This window comes from Narcine bancroftii, chromosome 3 (genome assembly GCF_036971445.1).
Source record: "Narcine bancroftii isolate sNarBan1 chromosome 3, sNarBan1.hap1, whole genome shotgun sequence".
Lineage (NCBI taxonomy): Eukaryota > Metazoa > Chordata > Chondrichthyes > Torpediniformes > Narcinidae > Narcine > Narcine bancroftii.
The window spans coordinates 301,134,057-301,155,669 of NC_091471.1; the positions used below are offsets into that span (position 1 = coordinate 301,134,057).

Below are 21,613 nucleotides of genomic sequence, written 5' to 3' on the forward strand. Positions count from 1 at the left end.
GTAAAAAGCGAACTACTGGACTACTCAGCCAGTCAGGCAGCATCTGTGAAGGCAGAGGCCCAGCATCAGGCTGAGAGTGTAGAGGGGAGATAGCCAATGTTGGAAGGTGAGAGGGAGATTTGAGGCAAGGCTGGCAGATGATAGGTGATCATGGGTGCACTGAATCCAAAAACAAGGGAGTGATGAAGAGCTTGCACATTATCATGAGGGCTTGACTGTTTTAGTTTTGGTTCCACTTGGCACTCTTGTTTTCATTAATGTTCAGTAAAAATAGGAAGTCTCAGTTATTATATAAAAAACTCTGAAGAAATCATCAACTTTTGATCTGGTATGTCACCAAAGATTCTTCAAAAGTTCTACAGCTGTATAGTGAATCCCCTATTTAAAGCAAATTCAGATATAACAAGATGAGTCATTGGGCTTGGGCATTGGCCTCCCGGCAGCAGTGGGGACGCCGGGCTCCCAGCAGGAACATGGACATTGGGCTCCCAGCAGGTGCAGGGACCTCAGGCTGCTGGCAGGAGTGGGGACGTCGGACTCCCAACAGGACCAGGAATGTTAGGCTCCCGGCAGGAGCTGGGAGTAAACCCTGATTTAACGTGACCCAGCTTTTTTCGCAATGAGATTTTATGGACCCCAACGATCGTGTTATAACAGGGTTTCACTGTAGCATGGAGAGCTTTCTGCCTGGTTGCATCACTATCTGGTATGGACGTGCCAATGCACAGGACAGGAAAAAGCTCCAGAGAGTTGTGAATGAAACCGTGTGAGGGGGGGAGAGAACATCACCGTGGGAGGGGGAGAGCATCATGGATGGGGGTTACATCTAGAGGACAAAGGGGGGTCTCACGCAGAGGGCGGGGGGAGGTTCCCGCAGTTGATGGGGACAACTCCTACAAAGAGGGTGGGGGGTCTCCAATGTAGCCAGACGCGGAGAGCAGGGCAGCCATGCACTGAGGTGGAGCTCGCATCGAGGGGAGGAAACCATGCACCGAAGGCGGGGAGGGTCACACTGAGGGGGTCAGATAAATTTGACCTCCAGTTGCTCACCCCTGCTCTAAGGAATAACCTCTCCAACCATGCCATCTCATCCAGTCGAACCTACTGGGCAAAATGCCTGAGTTCTGGAACCATCCCACTGTGCCCCCTCTCCATGTCCTTTCCCTAGAGCGATGGCCTGATCTGGGAACAGAACTCATGTTTTCACAAGTCTCTGTTTGTGTAGATTGCACTTTTTACTAAACTCTAAGGGCTTTACCAATGAGTTTCTCAGCTAAACAAAACCCTGAAAATACTGAAACACTCAAAATTTACTCAGCATCTATGGGAGCAAGAAACAAAGAGTTCAAATCCCGCCTTTATCCACATTGTACTGCATCTACCATCTATTTGCCGCACTCAGTCAACCTGTCCAAGTCACTCTGGAGCTCACACCCACACACTACTTTTTGAAATCTAGAAACTTGGAGATATTACACTGAGTTCCCTGATCGAGATCATTAACGTATAATTATGAATGGGCTTAGGGTCCAATCATTGAAGCACAACCTTGTATTCTGTAAGAGATACCTCTTTATAAACTGTTCCTATCAGCCTGAGGAATAAACCACATGTATAAATAAAGAACAAAGGAGCCTTTTTCGGTGCTGTAATGTTCTATGGCTCCATGGGTTCTATTGTGGATGAACACAGTTTTGCACAAATTCTGATCAGAAGTGCAATGGAAATAGCCAAAATCTCCACCAGAGTTTCATTTGCAGATGCCTCATTGGTGGGACGAGCACTGAGTAGGAATAGGTAGTTTTACTCATGGAGTGGTTGATGGTCCCAAGCTTTTTACCAGATTAAACAAGAGGCAAAAGGTTGCAACTTCATCTTCACTGTGTTTCCAGGCATTGGTGTGAAATTTATGAGAGGGGAGGAATTTGAAGAGGATCTGAGGAGCAAGTTTCCCCACACAGAGAATGTCACAGGAAGTGGTAGAGGCAAGTACGATGGCGACATTTAACAGACATTAGGACAGGTAAGTGGATAGGAAAGATTTCGAGGGATCCAGGGAAATAGGGAGGCCAGCTCCTTGGCTGGAGTGGATGAGTTGGACAAAGGAGGAGTTTGTGTGTGTGTGTGTGTGTGTGTGTGTGTGTGTGTGTGTGTGTGTGTGTGTGTGTGTGTGTGTGTGTGTGTGGTGTGTGTGCGTGTGTGTGTGTGTGCGCGTGCGTGTGTGTGTGCGTGCGTGTGTGTGCATGTGTGTGTGCGCGTGCGCGCGTGTGTGCATGTGTGTGTGTGCGTGTGTGTGTGTGTGCGTGTGTGTGTGCGTGTGTGTGCGTTTGAGCGTGTGTGTGTGTGCGCGCGTGCGCGTGTGTGTGCGCGCGTGTGTGTGTGTGCGCGTGTGTGTGCGTGCGTGTGTGTGCGTGTGTGTGCGCGCGTGCGCGTGTGTGTGCGTACGTGTGTGTGCGTGTGTGTGCGTGCGCGCGTGTGTGTGTGTGCGTGTGTGTGTGTTTGAGCGCGCGTGTGTGTGTGCATGTGTGTGTGTGTGTTTGAGCGTGTGTGTGTGTGTGTGTGTGTGTGTGTGTGTGTGTGTGTGTGTGTGTGTGTGTGTGTGTGTGTGTGTGTGTGTGTGTTCTCATAGTTACAAATGGATAGTGGGAGAATGGTTTTAATCTTCCCAATCCTCAACTGGAGTAAACTTCTGCTCACTTACATCTGATAATCAATCTAAGAGGCAGCAGGGGTGTCAATTCAATTCCAGTTAAAAGAGAACCAGGTGTTGTTGGCCAGCATATGTTAAATAGTAACATGTTGGTTTCAGCCCTCCAGCACGTGGTGACTAATTCTGTACTTTGGAAATGTGAACTACTTTTCATCTAAACTAAGTCACAATTTAGTCTTTTGCTATTTTTGGAATGTTTCTTCTATAGATGATAGAAGTAATTTAGATGGCCGCTGTCATATCAAATTTAAATGACAAACCTCATTACTTTTTGTACCAGTTACCTAAAATGGGAAAAATCAATTGTTGGGGGAGGGTGGGTGCGATGGATTACCTAAAATCGATGTTCATGCCATTAGGTTTAAGGCTGCCCAGGAGGGCTACAATCTTTTTTCTGCTCCAGGCCCTCAGAATACTTCATTCTGAAAATGGTCTAAGTGGTGACTTTATTTTTAAGCTGCTCAGTGCGTGATAGTCTGGGACTGAAACTGGAATGTCCTAAACATACATCATCTTTATCAGTGAAATAAAACTATGCTAATTGTTCCTCGGTGAACGTATTATAATGGCTACCATCATGTAGACCTTCTACAGGAGCTCCACTGAGAGCGTCCTGGCCAGCTGCATCACGGTGTGGTATGGTTGCTGCCGAGCAATGAACTGGAGGTCAAGCCACAGGACCACAAGAGTGGTAGAGAGGATCACTGGAGCCTCCCTTCTACCCACCCCCCACCCCATCACATTATCCACGGACCGTTGACTGAAAAAGGCGCACAAAGCTGTTGGGGACCCTTTCCACTCTGCACACAGCATCTTTCAACTGCTCTCATTGGGAAAATGATACAGGAGTATCCGAGGCAGCACCACCAAGCTGAGGAGCAGCTTCCTCCCACATGTTGTGAGAAGGTGGAACAACCAGAAGAACCTTTCACGTTAACCAATAAAGATGTTCATATTCATGAGACGATATTAATTTATTTATTTGTCTATATGAATACTTGTTCTGCATGTGTATTGTTGCCTGTATGCATCTTATGTCTGATTGTATTTCTGCATGTTTTGCACTGAGGACCGGAGAACGCTGTTTTGGCGGGTGCAATCAGGCGATAATAAACTTGTGACTTGACTTTTCTATAACTACTGTCCAATACTAATCAGAAAACCACTCCATTAAACTCCAAAAATCCCAGTTTCTCCAAAACTCACAATATTAATTGATACAGAATATTTCTTTAATTACCACACTGTAAACTTAATCATCAGTATTAATGGCAAAGCATTTTTAAAGTTGCTATAGAAAGCTTGCACACAGTATTCAAAAGCTTGAAGAAAGAAGTGTCAAAAGCTTGAAGAATATGGTAACATGTCTTTATACGCAGACAAACTCTGGGTTATTTATCTAAGTTTGCTTTACTCCAAGACAGATCTTAATCAAATCAAATTGATTCTGGCAATTGCAGAGTTGCCACATTGTCTGAAACTTCAAGATCCATATTTCATTTGAGTTCAGCTGATTTCAATCTCCAGAAACACAAAGAACATAAAATTCATGTCAAATTGCTTAATAATCTGCCTAATGAGCAAAGAACGTTGTGGTTACTGATAATAATGTGACTTTCTACCATTATATTGTTTGCGATCTTTAGCTCACCTGCTGAGTATTTCACAGGAAGTTCTCCTTTTATAACCATGTTTTCAAGGGCCTGGTCTCTGGGTCTGGTTCAGGACCACAACTTGTGTCCCTTTGCATTTACGACTGAAACCAAAATTGATTTCTTTTTTTCCGCCTACAATAGCATTTAGAGTGAACTACAGAGAGTTGTGAGCTCGGCCAGTGACATCACGGCCACCAGACTTCACTCCATCGAGGACGTCTACAAGAGGAGGTGTCTTAAGAGATCAGCCTCTATCCTCAATGACCCTCACCACCCAGGCCATGCCCTTTTTTTCTCACTGTTATCATCAGAAGGAGATACAGCAGACTGAAGTCAAACACCCAATGATACAAGGACGGCTTCTTCTTATCCTTGCACCATTGCACGTGCTTGTGTCTTGGTTCTGTTCCACAAATGTAATCATTGTTTTCATGGACTTTTCTGCAGTAGCCTTTTTAAAAAAATATATCATAAATTGTAGACTTTCCGATGTCGTATTTTTCCATTAGAGCAGTATTGCTCACAGCACATTCTAGTATCTTAATTATTTTAAGTTTGTCACTCAATTTCAATGTGTCTTCTTTCTCTTCCCATCGCAAAGTTAGGATCCATTATTATGGGTTTGTAAATCTGTATGCTATAGAATCTATGGTTTCCGCTCTGCATCTGCGGTGCGTAAGCATGCACACACACAAAAGCCTGCTAAATTTAAACATTTGAGAGTTTTTAAAAAGGCTGGATTCTCATGTTGTCTGGATTTCTGTCATCCTGATTTTTGGACTTTTTCATGTTGGAAAGAATCTGAAGAATCATATGTGGTCATTTTGCTTCATAATAGGACTTGGCAGAACAAAAATTGAAATCACTGAAACCTAACTTTCTCTAAGTAAACTCTGTTCATTCAGAATGGCAGAGAAAAAGGAGTATTGGGGTTTGCCCCTGCTTTGCTGAGGGATTAACACAAATGGGTCAGCATAGTTATGCTGGGCCGAAAGTATGACTTTATAACTATGGCTCATCAAAGTCGCTTCAAAAGCATCAGACCCACAATCACCACCACCTCAATGACCAATGGCAATTGGAGCAAAGAGAACTCGGCCACCTCCAATTTGCTTTCCGAGTCGCACACTTGGAGCTATGTTGCCGATCCTTCAATGTTCCCATCAAAACTCAGAAACTCCTCCTCACCTGCTGTAATTTTGCTACTGCCCCCTAAAGTACAGTCAGGGATGGGCATTACGTGCCAACAGTGACATCCTTTGAGTGAATTTGCTCCACTTCTGTCCATCCCTTAATGAGAGGCAGCCGCACAAAGACCAGCAGCTTTGGCTGGGCTGGAGGCATGTTGAACTTTGGCTGCACCTTTGCCTTGAGACCATTACCCTTTTGTCGCTTACTCTATTTTTTTTCTCTGGCAGTGAGCATAGAATATTTCAGCGCAGTACAGGCCATTCAGCCCACAATGTTATGGAACATCTGACCTATGGAAACCGACTCCACAACTATCTATTTGTTCCCTCCCTCACACCCATAACCCTCTTATTGTACTGTACTGTTTTCATCCCTGCACTATTTGATCTTGAATTTAGTACAAAAGTCTAACCCCAAACAAGAGAGACTGCAGACACACCGAATGGCGATGGAGTTTTTAACTTCCGCTCCACATTGACTTATAATCTCATGGAAAGCTCGGGCAGAGTGCCCAAGAATTGTTTGGATATCTCAAGGAAATTGGAAACATTATCAATTCATTCACAGCCTCTGATGCTCTTATTTTTGGTCATTGTTTACTATAATGTTAGACCACTTTGCATCAGGTGTTCCCTGTGGTCACTGTAAAAATCCCTTGCATTGAAGAGTAAGCACAGTGGTCTGCAGTTGATAACTGAGAAACCCTTCCAGGGCTACAAACAGAAAATTATAGTCAGGAATAGGAAAGAAAACAACCTCAGAATTAGTTTACCTTTGAGACGAGAGGACAAACCGTTATTTCCAAACTTTTTTACAGCTATGGCCCCCTTAGAACCCTGCTCGAAGTTTATGGGCCCCTTTCCTTCTACAGCAGTGAAGATTATTTGGTTCCTTCCATACTTCTTTTCTACCGACTACATAAAAAAATATATTTCAGTCTATAGCCCCCTCTTAACTGTGCTGTAGCCCCAGAGGGAACGTATGTTAACAATGGCTGATTAGATAATATTATACAAAATTGCCTTTAGTTTCCTTTAAGGCAGACAAAGATTTGCCACTAGCATTAACATTGCCCAGCACCCCTTACAGTCAGAGAAAGAGGAGCAAAAGAGAGTCTCCTCAGAGTCACTGAGTGTCCGTAGATCCTGCAGCCGCACAAAACACCAATTCAGTTCGAACTCTCAGTTGACCTCCTTAAAAGCTGCAGCATCTTGAGGGCATAGAAGGACATTCCTTTAGAACAAAGATGTGGAGAAGTTTCTTCAGCCAGGGGGGATGGATCGGTGGGATTCGTTGTCACAGACGGCTGTGGAGGCCAAGTGAATGGGTAGATTTAAAGCAGAGGTGGAGTGGTTCTTGATTTGTATGAGTGTCAATTGCATGGGGAGGAGGTAGGAGAATGTGGGGGCTGGGAAGAAAAATAGTTCAGCCATGATTCAATACACAAAAGTGCTGGAGAAATTCAGCAGATTACACAGCATCTATACCAGTGCTTTTCAAACTGCCCCGCTAAACTCACATTCCACCTTAAGTATTCCCTGTGCTCTGTGATTAGTAAGGGATTGCTTAAAGTGTATATATATGGCGAGCTCTCCACTGGCCACCGTGACAGAGGTGCACCAAAGAAAAGGTACAAGGACTGCCTAAAGAAATCTCTTGGTGCCTGCCACATTGACCACCGTCAGTGGGCTGATATCGCCTCAAACCGTGCATCTTGGCGCCTCACAGTTCGGCGGGCAGCAACCTCCTTTGAAGAAGACCGCAGAGCCCACCTCGCTGACAAAAGGCAAAGGAGGAAAAACCCAACACCCAACCCCAACCAACCATTTTTCCCCTGCATCCGCTGCAACCGTGTCTGCCTGTCCTGCATCGGACTTGTCAGCCACAAACGAGCCTGCAGCTGACGTGGACTTTTACCCCCTCCATAAATCTTCGTCCGCGAAGCCAAGCCAAAGAAAAAGAAATGTGAGTAGAAAGAAAGAAATTTGAAAACCACTGTTTTAATAGTACCTAATTGACTTGTTATGTGCACCATTTCCTGACTTCAAAGGAAATGGGCCAATAATAATTTTTCTGAAGCAAAATATTTCAGTTACAATTGGGTCTCAACCTTCTCTTCCTACTCACATACCACCTGAAGCAATCCCTTACTAATCACAGAGAACCTCTGGCATAGGGACTGCTTCAGGTGGAATGCGAGTTTAGGGGGAAAACCACTGATCCACACGTAACCAATGTTTCAGGGCTGAGCCCTCCATCAGGAATAAGGTGAAATAGGTGGATGCATGGTTAAAAGGTAAGGGTAGGGATGGAGGAGGAAGGAAGAGAGGGAGGAAAAGGAAGGGGGAGAACCATAGGTTAACGGGTAAGAGGTCATAGGTGGATATAGATGGGAGCATAGAATAGATGGGGTATAGGGCAGAGAGCTAGCAAGTCGTCAAGTTGATTGTCATCTGATTGCACAAATACAACCCAACAAAATAGCGTTCTCCGGTCCTCAGTACAAAGCACGAAGAAACACACAACCAGACATAACACACATGCAGCCAAACAATACATATGCAGGACAAGTGTTCATACAGACATACAAATAAGTAAATAAATATTGTTTTATAAATATGGGAGTCTCAGATGGTTCCTTTGGTCATTCAGCATTCTCACTGCCCGCGGGAAGAAGCTGTTCCTCAGCCTGTTGGTTCTGATACTCCTGTATCTCTTTCCCGACAAGAGTAGCTAAAAGATGCTGTGCGCAGGATGGAAGGAGCAAACTGTAGGCAGGCGCCATAACCAATGTTTCTGGCTTGAGCCCTTCATCAAGGTACGACCAAAATGTAGACAGGCACCCGAGGTTCTTTACCTTGCCAATATGAAGTACCCTGTTTGACCTGCTGAGATTCTCCCTTTCATGCGTTTAAAAGACCTTGTTCACACTACCTCAGGAGGAGGGGTCTGTCATTTAGAAAGGATATATTGGCATTAGAAGAAGTACAGTACATTTTTCATCAGATTGTTAGAGGCCTGAAGGGTTAGATTATGTATAGAACTTATGTAGTTGATCTTATTTTCATTTGGTAATATGGAAAGATTTATTTCCACACTGGTTATCGTATTTGATGGCATATAAGACCCATGGGCATACAAGACTCCCTCCCCCCTTCCCGCCCCATTTCAGCAGGGAATATTAAGAATTTTTTAGTGTTTTTACAGATAAACATTTAATGTTATTGAAATATGTAGCTACAGTATAGCAGAGAAAAATTGGACAAAATGCAACAAGGACAATAGGAAAAATCTTTTTAATAACAATACTGCCAAAATTTACAAGACAAAACAAAAGCAGCTGAACTATAAGCAGAAAACATTTTATAAAAACAGATAGCTGCTGTTGGTCCCTGCACTGGTCCCACTGCCCCACTCTCTCCCGGGGGTGGGACGGTGGGAGCAGTGCAGGGACCGATAGTGGGCCACTGTGAGAGTCTCCCTATAGCCCGCCACCAACCCCTATTCTGATCTCACTGCCCCGCTCCCCCCTCCCGACAGCCCACCACCAGCCCCCAACAATAGATGGCGGTGATGCTAGTAAGCCACTCACCATTATCATCCTAATTTTAGTTTCACATATAAGATCTGGTGGATTATTTTTAGCCATTTTGGGGGGAGGGGGAGGGAAATGAGTCTTACATGCCATCAAATATGGTAATTTGCTCCCTGAGAAGGTGACACCTGACCGAACAGAACTCAACACCAAATGATGGCCCACCATCCAAACAGCATCTTGCTTCACATTACAGGGATAAACAGTATAGAACATAAAACACAGAACAGTACAGGAACAGGCCCTTCAGCCCATGATATCTGTGCTGAACATGATACCAAATTAGACTAAACTTCTTTTCCCTGTATATCATCCACACCCTCCATCCTCTACTTCATCATTTCTCTCCAGAAGCCTCATCGAACATAGAGCATAGACGACAGATCAGAGAAAATAAAACAGTATAGCACAGGAACAGGCCATTTGGCCCATGAATTATGTGCCAGACATGATGCTTAAATTAAAATGAAAGCTTTGCTGCTTGCACATGATAGATATCCATCTATTATCTCCACGGCACAGTTAGTGTAGCAGTTGGCACAACGCTATTACTGCGCCAGCCACCCGGCTTCAAATCTGTAAGGAGTTTGCATGTTCTCCCCGTGACCAGCGTGGATTTTCCCTGGGTGCTCCAGTTCTCTCCCACCCTCCAAAATGTATGGGGATTGTAGATTAATTGGGAAGCATGGGTTTAAACAGCTGGAATCGGCTCCTACCGTGCTGTAAACAAAATATTTTAAAACATTTAAAATATTCATGTGTACACTTTTTTGCATTTGCTTCCACCATCTAGGCCCTTACCACTCTCACACGCATCTTTAAACTTTCCCACGCTCCCTTTACGAGCATGTCCTTTGGTACATTGAACACATTACCCTCTTTTTAAGTTGGAACTACACTCCAATGCTTACATTTAACAGAAGAGGAAAAACCCATAACATTTGATAAAATGCTCTTCATTGTCAGAGACAAAATGGTGTTGTGATTATGTTTGACAGATTCATTTCAACTGTTTTTTTTTGCTACTTCCCGATTAACATCGTAAAAATGTAAGTAGATGAAGGAAATAATTGAGAGTGAGTGGAGCGGAATTGTTCTACGCTCACAACACCAGCAGCAGCTTTGAGAAGGTTATTGAGACAGAGAAGCTTCCACATCAATTTCAGCATTTCCTGAATAAATAAAAGGCCATTGATACGTAATGAATAACAGATAAAGTTTGCATCCTTTTTTGTTGCCAAATGTACTTTTAAGTCTGAATATATTTGAACCATCATCCAATCAAAAGTACATCTGTGAGACGTATGAAATAATCTAACTTCAGTATTTAGCTTTTATCAATCAGCTGCAAAATCTTCTTTTGCTCTATTTTACCACCCTGAATTAAAAATATAGTTGCCTTAGCAACTGCCTTTGAAGATATCATGGCCACAGTTTAAATAGAACGAATGAGGTCACAATTAGAATGCTAACCACCCACTATAAGATGACAAGAGATTGTATTTGGTGATGTAATTCTGAGGAGTAAAGCAATTACATGCAAACTTGAGGCAATGAAAGAATATTTTATTCATCAGCTTGACGATTAACTCCAAGGTTCAATCATAAATCATTAAGTAAAACACAGAAGTCTGCAGATGCTGTGAATGAAGTTGAAACTCAAAGCTGGGGAAACTCAGCAGGTCAGGCAGTGTGCTTGATATAGCAAAGAGAAAGATACTTAACCAATGTTCCAGACTTGAGCCCTTCGTCAATGACAAACCATGACATCAATCAGCATTTTTGCACGAAACTGCATTTTCTTTTAAAACTCTGCAAATGGTAATACTAATGTTTAGGTTGACATGGTTCTTGAAGAATTGGGGGGGGGGGAAATATTTGTTTTTAACCAACGTCTTGCATTAGAGCAGCCATTCTCCACGGGGGGCAGGTGGTGGTGGTGGTGGGGGTGGTGGGGGGGGGGGGAATGTCACAGTCTAAAATCATAACATATTTTAAGTTCTTCATGTCGTCAGTAGGAGAGAAGTATAGAAGAAACCAATGAGCTTGACTGCTTCACAGGGAAGGGGGCCCATAAGCTTCGAGCAGTGACCTAAGGGGGCTGTAGTGAAAAACAAAGATTGAGGATGGCTGCATTCGGCCACAGGAACCAACGCAGACATGACTGAGAAACTCATTTATGCAAATAATGTATAACAGATGTAGATGGATACATTACTACAGGATTAATTCTTCGACATATTTTCAGCCAAAGGGTGGGGGGGGGGAACCCTCAGGAAACAAATCTGAATCCACAAAAACACGAGAACAGATAGTTTTTTTAAAAAATCTGATTTAAATTCAAAGATACTTCTAACTGACCCAACACTACAGGGATTACCCCATTCTTTCAGCAAGGACAATGTTCTAGGATTTCTAATGGGTTAGAAAACTGCAGAGAAACATTACAGCCAGTTCTAGAAGCACTTTAAATCAATACAATTCTCCCATTCTTTCTTTTCCTTTCATCTCCTAGTTTGTGGCACTCTGCTGGACTCCAATCAATGATTGCACTCACTGTCTTGTTTTATCTTGCTGACAAAATAAAATGCATGGACTTAATTCATCAAGTTGCACAGTGACCACTGCAACTCAATAATGATATACATTGGTACCCAAATGCTGCCCCCAGAGGCCTGGAGTTTGAACACTCACTGGCATGCAACCCCGCACTTTAACAAGGACACCCCCCCTCCTCAGGTGAAGGCCTCCCCATACCGTTTTTAACACTCGAGGATGAGAGGAAGGTGGGGGGGGGGGTGAATTAGAGATCTCCAAACTGGAATTTCAGTTCCCACTGAAAAAAATGTAATAGTTTTAAAACAGGCAAGTACTGCATCTTTTTAGTAACCAGGAATAGTGTAGATGGGAGTGTCTGAGTAGAGCAATGCAGTAAAACACACCCAGGGGGAGGCAACTGCGTCCACCGCATCCAACAGAAAGAGATTAGCTATCATTGCTATTGTCACTTGTACTGAGATACAGGAGATCGTTCCGTTTTGTGTGCTATCCAGGCAGTCAACTTATGGAGCAGGTATTGTAATCATAGCCTAGTGCGCAGAACGAGTAACAGTACAACAAAGGAAAAGGCCTTTCGGCCCCCTGAGCTGAACATGATTCCCAAGTTAATGTATAACTCAGATGCTTGCATCTAATTAATATCCATCCATTCGATGCATATTCATGTGTCTATCTAGAAGCTTTTTAATGCACCAATTGTATTTGCATCCAGCAATAAATAACTCCAAGTAACAAATAAATAAATAAATAGATCGACAGCATAGGGATAGCGTTAATGTAAGTCAAATAGTGCAGAGAAATACAAGGGGATTTTTTTTTTGCCAGTGAGAGGTTCATTCAAGAGTCTGATAATTAGCAGGAAAGAAACTTGAACCTGGAGGTTTGCATTTTCAAGCACATGTATCTTCTGCCTGATGGAAGAAGGGGGTGTGACGGGGATGAGAAGGTCGTTTAATGCGCTAGCAGCTTTCCCGAAATGGGGGGAGAGGGAGGGTTGGTTTGATAGTACAGACCTATCACCAATGTATCTAGAATGTAATGACTGTGCTTACAGCGATTGACTGAGATCTTAGCCACGCCTACTGTCTGGACCTTAAAGGGTTGTGTCCCTAGCCAGGTTGGATCATTCCGGACTGGTCGGCCACCTGTGAAGAGCTCCTGTCTTTTTCTAATAAAAGCCTTGGTTTGGATCAACAAGTCTTTGGTTCTTTCGACGCGCTCTACAGTTGGTATAGGTGCAGTCGACAGAAGGGAGGGGGCATGATGGCCTGAGCTACATTCGCAACTCTCTGCAGTTTCATTCAGTTCAGGGCGGAGTAGTCTGCGTACGAGACAGTGATGCAACTGGACAGGATACTTTCTACGGTGCATCTGAAAAAAGCTGACGATGAGAAAAGAGGCGAAGGTCCTGAGGGAACGGGGCTGATTCCAATGGAGGGTGCAGTTGGTAAAGCTTAACAAGGGCAGCAAGCACAAATCTCGCCTCCACTGAAATCCAAAACTGATTGGAGAAAAACAATGGATTGGAGGGAACAGAATCTGGAATTCATCCAATGTGTACTGGCCACATCTGAAACCAAGTACGAAAGCAGAAAACATAGGAGGGTACAAGATTAATAGTTCTAAAGGATTTGTCAATAACGTCACTTTCACCAGCAAGATGTTTTGCAATGTGAATGATGAATGTTTAGACTGTTGACCTAGTTTATTAATTAACTCACCAAATGCCTTCCTTGGTTCCACTAGTGCAAGTACAAATGGTTGACCTTTAGGCAAATCTTTCAACATCTTGGCAACTTCATAGTGTCGACAGCCGACTATAGTTTGATTGTTTATCCCTTCTATGTGGTCTCCCACGCACACGGTCTTGATCCGGTCGATCGTGCTCCCTTCCTTTATCCTCTGTGAAGTCACAGATTATTGTTCAGTAAAAACAATCAGATTCAGCACTACGAATAAAATCTTTTTATTTTCATCATAATTAGTTTGCAAAGTTCATCATGAAAAGTTCAGTTTGGATGACAAAGCTATAGAAATATCACTTTTGTTACTGGAGTGGTGTCAGGGAATCTGGTTGTTGTCCTGGAAGTATCTTCTCACAGAGTGTGGTAAATCTGAAGAATTCTCTGCCCCAGAAAGAGAAAGTGGATCAATATTCAAAAGACCAGGATGGGGGACCTTGGTGCAGAAGAGGAGAAGAGGACTGTGTAATGATAGAGTGCCAGTAATAATCCTGACGACTAGGGGGAGTCAGAGACAAGTTGTTGCAGCTAGGAGTAGATTCAAAACAGATGGCTCGACGAGGTCGTGTGTATACTGTAGCTAATAATAGCTCTTCACTCTGCTCCCATCGGGGAAAAGTACAGGAGCCTAAAGATGAGCACTCAACGGCACAAGGACAGCTTCTTCCCCTCTGCCATCAGATTCCTGAATAATCAATGAACAAAAGACCCTGCCTTACTTTTCATGCTCTACTATCTTTATTTGTTTTATAGTAATGTTGTAAAATGGTTATAATATGAATGTTTGCAGTATGGTGCTGCCACAGAACATTGAATTTCATGGCTCGTCCATGACAATAAATTCTGATGAAGTATAGTTGTTATAAAAGAACCCAAGTTTCTTTAGTACAATAAGAGAAATGTCACAGTCTGGGCCAGAATAATCATGATTATATTGAATAGGAAGGCCGGCTTGAGGGAACAACTTCGGCTCTTGTTTTCTGATGTTCTTATCAATTAGAATCTCATACATTGATTCATAAAAATATGGAAACAGGTGTCCTTTGGTCACCTAAGTTTGCACTGTGAATTTGACCCGGTTGTTGAAAGATTTCAAACCAAACAAATAAAACAAAATGGAGTAGCAAGTTGACATTAATAATGTTGGATATGAGACCATTCGATTGCCACAAAGATACATCCAGTTTGTTATTAATCCTCTTTATTCAACCTGGTCAGAACCAGAATTAGAATTTATTGTCATGAACAAGTCACTATTTTTTTTGTTGTATTGCTATAAACTTACATTTAAAAATAAATGAATTAGTGCAAAAAATAAGATAAAGTGGTATAGTGTCTGTCTGTAGTTCGTCTGATGGCAAAGGGGAAGAAGCTGATTTTGTGATGATAGATGTTCATCTTCAGCCTCCGGTACCTCCTTCCCGAGGGTAGCATTGTGAAGAGGGTATGGCCTGGGTGGTCATGGGCTTTGAGGATAGAGGCAGCTTTCTTAAAACACTGCCTCTTGTAGATATCCTTGATGGAGTAGAGACTGATATCCATGATGGTGCTGGCTGAGTTCACACTCTGTCTCTTTTTCTTGCCCTGTGCTTTGGCACCTCCGTACCGGACAGTGATGCAACCAGTCAGAATGCTCTCCACAGTACACCTGTAGAAATTTGCAAGTGTCTTTGGTGACATACCAAATCTCTTCAAACTCCTCGTGAAATACAGCCGCTGGTGAGTCTTGATTCATGATTGCATCGAAATGGAGGCCCCAGGGAAGATCTTCAGAGATGTTGACACCCAGGGATTTGGAGTTTTAACCCTTTCCTCTGCTGACCGCTCAAGAAGGACTGAGGTCCATATGTGACTTCAGACCTTCCAAAGAGGTTGCCTTTAGTTGGTCCCCAAAATAATCTATTATATGGAACAATGATTTACAGAAATATGAGAAGTCTGAGGAGATTCGGCAAGTCACTGAATATTCCAACAAACTTCTACAGACCTACTGTGGAAAGAATTCTGACCAGTTGCATCATGGTCTGGACCGGTCATTCAAATGACCAGGGATGCAGATGGCTGCACAAGGTAGCAAACATAGCCAGGTCCATCACGGGCTCCATTGAAGACATCTATGTGAGGCCTTGCCTCAAGAAGGCAGCCAACATCACAAAGGACCCCCATCACCTTGGTCGCAGCCATTTCTCACTGCTCTCTTCAGGCAAAAGGTACAGAACCTCAAGATCAGCACATCTCGGGTTCAAGAACAGTTTTTTTCCATCCAACAGTTATCAGGCTCTTGAACCACTCCTCATTACCCTCGTCAGAGAGTACTTTGGGACCACCAAAAAGTCTTGTCTGCATTTTTAAGACCCCACTGTTTTTTCTTACATTCACTTTAACTGTAAATATTTATATCCTTTGTATTTATCATCTCTTTCTGGACTGAGATCATTTACTGTATTCTCTGGTAGTTGACGAATCTTATGTACCTGTTTGGTTGCAGCAAGTAAGAATTTAAGTACATAAGTGTGTCACATTTGTGGCCCGAAATGTGAAGTTAATAAAACATCAAACACAAGTTTTATCAGGTAAACTTCTCAGTGTCTTTATTTTCCAGTTTCCTTTGTTCTCCTGCTTGTGCTCTTATCTCTCTCTCATACCACGTGACTTCCGGTACATCTCATACATATTCATTATCATGACATCCCTCCTTTAATCAGAAATAAACTTTACCTTCACTTACCAATATCCCTCGGAAACATACAAACATCGTAACTAATGGTAATACTATAACTCAACTACATAAAACTTACTTCCTACAGCACTCATACATGCACTTTATGATATAAGATTAAAATACTGTCCCAAAGTTCTTATTAAAACTATGGCACAAAGTCTTCGTATCATTTGGGCACTTCCCGGTTTCGTTTCAGCCTGCCTGCGATATTGTCGTCGCTTCTCGGTTGTTCACTCTCAGCGTCGGCAATACTGCTCGTCACAGCTTCGGGTGTTTCTGGCGCTCTAGTCACTTCGTCAGGAGTGCTGGTAACTGCCTCTGGAACATCATCAGGTCTCTCAGTTTCAGCATCTCGGATTGGCCTTTCAACCTCTTCGCTCGATGTATCTCTGGACTGGTACCTTTTTACACCTGATACATTTCTCTTATACAGGACTCCAGTCGGAGACTTGACTGTCACCATACTGCCACTTCTGGATACGACAGTATAGGGTTGATGGTAATAAGGTGTGTCTAGCTTACCACCAGTTTCATGCCTCACTAGAACATTATCTCCTAGCATGATGTCTGAGTACTTGGCTCCACATTTCGAATCTGTGTACAGCTTTGCTGCACCTTTCTTTTCAGCATCGTGGTCCCTCATCTCCTGGTCGTCTCGGATTTCCTTTATTTCTGGCATTTTTGTGCTTCTGCAGGACTTTTTCCAGTGGTTGCATGAGGCGTTGCTCAATAGACAGCCACATAAGATAGCAATGCTTCTCGCCAATTTTGTCCTTCAGCGTGTGCAATCGTCAATCGTTTTTCAATGGATTGATTTTGTCTCTCTACTTCTCCGTTGGCTTGCGGCCATTTCAGAGTTACTTTATGATGGTGGATACCTGTGGTCCTCAAGTATTCCGCAAATGTCTCTGAAATGAATTGTGGACCATTGTCAGAGTATAATGTAACAGGTAATCCATATCTTGCGAATATCTCTGCTAACGCTTGTATTGTTTTTTCAGTGGTTGTGGACTTCAACACCACGTACTCATAGTATCTGCTGTAGTAATCTATCACTACCATAATTGATTCACCCGTCGGTAAAGGTCCAAGAAAATCAACAGCTACGTCGATCCATGGTCCTGTCGGGAGTTGCGTACTCCAGATCAGTTCTGGCGGATTACTCCTACTTGTGATTTGACATCCGTGACAAGTTTTTACAAATTTCTCTGCGTCTTTATCACAACCTGGCCACCATACCTTGGTCCTGAGGATTTGCTTGGTACCAACAATACCTAGGTGTCCTTCATGCGCTAAGGATACGATCTTTGGTCTCAATCTTTGCGGTATCACCAATCTGCAACCTCTTAATACACACTGTCCAATGCAACAAAGTTCGTCTCTAATGGGAATGTAAGCCTTGTGAGTACACTTGTCCCATTGTTCACTCTGTATGCATTCTCTTACTTCCATGAGTTCTGGATCACGTTCGGATTCTCTCTCGACTTCCTTCGTAGTCACAGTTTTCGGTGTCGACTGAATAGCTACGAAGCGTACAAAGCTCTCTGTTTCTGTTCCAAATTCTGACTTGGATTGTGGACCACCATCCTTCACCAACCTGGACAGCGGATCTGCAATGTTTGTTTTCCCTGAAATGTGGATTACTTTATATTTATAGGGTTATAGTCTGAGTACCCATCTCTCTATTCTGGCACATGGTTTGGATCTAGGTGCATAGATCACCTCTAATGGCTTAAGATCTGTGATGAGTTCAAATTCAATGCCGTATAAATATGCATGGAACCTCTCACAGGCCCATACAAGTCCGAGTGCTTCTTTCTCTGTCTGAGAGTATCTTCTCTCCACATCTGATAACGATCTGCTGGCATAGGCAATGATTCTTGGTCCTCCATCATGCATCTGGACCAACACGACTCCTAAACCAACCAACCTTGAATACTTTCCTTTCCTTTCCCCCAGGCTTGCCTTTGGAAGTTGTACTCTTCCTCTTCTGGTCTGCATTGGACTTGCTTTTGCACTTCTTTGCAAAGTGGTCCTTACCTCCACACTTTCTGCAAACTTTGCCTTTGGCCGGGCAATATGGGTCTTTTCCAAAGTAACCTCGGTTTCCACATCTATAACACTCCACGTTCTATGTCGACGTATATCTTGGCTGGTTATGGCGATGTGAGAGCCTCTTAATTTGCTGGCTTGAGTTGTCTTTCAGGGTCATGGTATGAAATTGCCCTTCAACAGCCTCTAATGCAGCAGCAATGGTTAAAGCATCGGTGAGTTCCAACTCAATCCCTCTTTCCAGTAGACGTCTTCTGAGTTTATCTGATCTGCAGTGCTGTACAACTTGATCCAGTAATTGGTTGTCCAAATCAGCTGGCATGTAATTGCATCCAACAGCTAGCTGGCGTAGTCTCATCACGTACTGAGCAATTGTCTGGCCATCTTCTTGTCTCGTTCTCTGAAACAAATTCGATGTCACTACATAGTGTGGATTTAATGCATCTACCGCATTCCGGTACTCATCCTTTCTTCCAGTATTCAAAAGTGTCTTAAATGTTTCCCGAACTGCAGGTCCCGCAGTGAAAAGAAGTAACGCCCTCCTCTGCGCTTTTTGTTCAACTGTACCGGTATCTAGAAATAGGCCACGACTGTCGGCGTAGGATTCAAATTCTTCCAGCCATGCCTTCCACTTCACACTTACAGTGCTTGCATCACCCGTTGGGTCAAAATGAGCAATTCCACTATGTGTTAGAAAATCACCGTCTGCCCCAGCCATGAGGAAATATTCCAGCCCCAAAAGTACCGAGTCAAAGAGAAAATTCTTATCACCTTGAAGTTGTCTGTAATCCTCTGTAATCTTCTTTAGTCTTTAATTTTCTTCAAGCTTCTTTCATCCTCGTCGCCAATGTCACATTTGTGGCCCGAAATGTGAAGTTAATAAAACATCAAACACAAGTTTTATCAGGTAAACTTCTCAGTGTCTTTATTTTCCAGTTTCCTTTGTTCTCCTGCTTGTGCTCTTATCTCTCTCTCATACCATGTGACTTCCGGCACATCTCATACATATTCATTATCATGACAAAGTGCATTCTACTTATGTGCATGACAATAAACTAATTCTCATTTAAAAAAATAAAATCATCAGAAATAAGCCTTTCTGGCAGTTATTGTAAAAACATTGAATCCTCGAGGTGCAGGTGCCACAAGACGGATACCACCAGGACCAGGAACAGCTGCTCCCCCTCCACCATCAGACCCCTCAATCAGGACTCTTACGCTGCACATTATTTATTGCAGAATATATTTTTTCAGTATTGCACAGTCAGTTTGTTTGCTCTTTTTTCCTTTGGTTGCACACCTCAGGACTGTGTGCTCAGCTTACTTCTGTTCACATGACTGACCCACGTTCACATCACCAGATCCAGCTCCAACAGTGTCATCAGGTTTGCAGATGACATGACAGTAGTAGAAGAGGTGGAAACCCTTTCTACCACTGTAAAGAACGTGACTGACCCACGTTCACATCACCAGATCCAGCTCCAACAGTGTCATCAAGTTTACAGATGACATGACAGTAGTAGAACAGGTGGAAACCCTTTCTACTACTGTAAAGAAAGTGACTGACCCATGTTCACATCACCAGATCCAGCTACAAAAGTGTCATCAAGTTTGCAGATGACATGACAGTAGTAGAAGAGGTGGAAACCCTTTCTACTACTCTAAAGAACGTGACTGACCCATGTTCACATCACTAGATCCAGCTCCAACAGTGTCATCAAGTTTGCAGATGACATGACAGTAGTAGAAGAGGTGGAAACCCTTTCTACTACTGTAAAGAACGTGACTGACCCACGTTCACATCACCAGATCCAGCTCAAACAGTGTCATCAAGTTTGCAGATGACATGACAGTAGTAGAACAGGTGGAAACCCTTTCTACTACTGTAAAGAAAGTGACTGACCCACGTTCACATCACCAGATCCAGCTCCAACAGTGTCATCAAGTTTGCAGATGACATGACAGTAGTAGAACAGGTGGAAACCCTTTCTACTACTGTAAAGAACGTGACTGACCCACGTTCACATCACCAGATCCAGCTCCAACAGTGTCATCAAGTTTGCAGATGACATGACAATAGTAGAACAGGTGGAAACCCTTTCTACTACTGTAAAGAACGTGACTGACCCATGTTCACATCACCAGATCCAGCTCCAAAAGTGTCATCAAGTTTGCGGATGTCATGACAGTAGTAGAAGAGGTGGAAACCCTTTCTACTACTGTAAAGAACGTGACTGACCCATGTCCACATCACCAGATCCAGCTCCAACAGTGTCATCAAGTTTGCAGATGACATGACAGTAGTAGAAGAGGTGGAAACGCTTTCTACTACTGTAAAGAACGTGACTGACCCATGTTCACATCACCAGATCCAGCTACAAAAGTGTCATCAAGTTTGCAGATGACATGACAGTAGTAGAAGAGGTGGAAACCCTTTCTACTACTGTAAAGAACGTGACTGACCCACGTTCACATCACCAGATCCAGCTCCAACAGTGTCATCAAGTTTGCAGATGACATGACAGTAGTAGAAGAGGTGGAAACCCTATCTACTACTCTAAAGACGTGACTGACGAATGTTCACATCACCAGATCCAGCTCCAACAGTGTCATCAAGTTTGCAGATGACATGACAGTAGTAGAACAGGTGGAAACCCTTTCTACTACTCTAAAGAACGTGACTGACCCATGTTCACATCAACAGATCCAGCTCCAACAGTGTCATCAAGTTTGCAGATGACATGACAGTAGTAGAACAGGTGGAAACCCTTTCTACTACTGTAAAGAACGTGACTGACCCACGTTCACATCACCAGATCCAGCTCCAACAGTGTCATCAAGTTTGCAGATGACATGACAGTAGTAGAACAGGTGGAAACCCATTCTACTACCGTAAAGAACGTGACTGACCCACGTCCACATCACCAGATCCAGCTCCAACAGTGTCATCAAGTTTTCAGATGACATGACAGTAGTAGAAGAGGTGGAAACCCTTTCTACTACTGTAAAGAACGTGACTGACCCACGTCCACATCACCAGATCCAGCTCCAACAGTGTCATCAAGTTTGCAGATGACATGACAGTAGTAGAAGAGGTGGAAACCCTTTCTACTACTCTAAAGAACGTGACTGACCCACGTCCACATCACCAGATCCAGCTCCAACAGTGTCATCAAGTTTGCAGATGACATGACAGTAGTAGAAGAGGTGGAAACCCTTTCTACTACTGTAAAGAACGTGACTGACCCACGTTCACATCACCAGATCCAGCTCCAACAGTGTCATCAAGTTTGCAGATGACATGACAGTAGTAGAAGAGGTGGAAACCCTTTCTACTACTGTAAAGAACGTGACTGACCCACGTTCACATCAGCAGATCCAGCTCCA

At 43.3% G+C, this 21,613-nt stretch overlaps 1 protein-coding gene across 1 annotated transcript in view; it reads right to left on the reverse strand.

The window, feature by feature from the left end:
• Positions 1–21,613, reverse strand: part of LOC138756853 (PDZ domain-containing protein GIPC3-like) — a 51,067-nt gene that overhangs the window by 17,200 nt on the left and 12,254 nt on the right. The window contains exon 3 of the mRNA XM_069923244.1: positions 13,432–13,612. Coding sequence (XP_069779345.1) covers positions 13,432–13,612 — 181 coding nt within the window. The remainder of the gene's footprint in view (positions 1–13,431; positions 13,613–21,613) is intronic.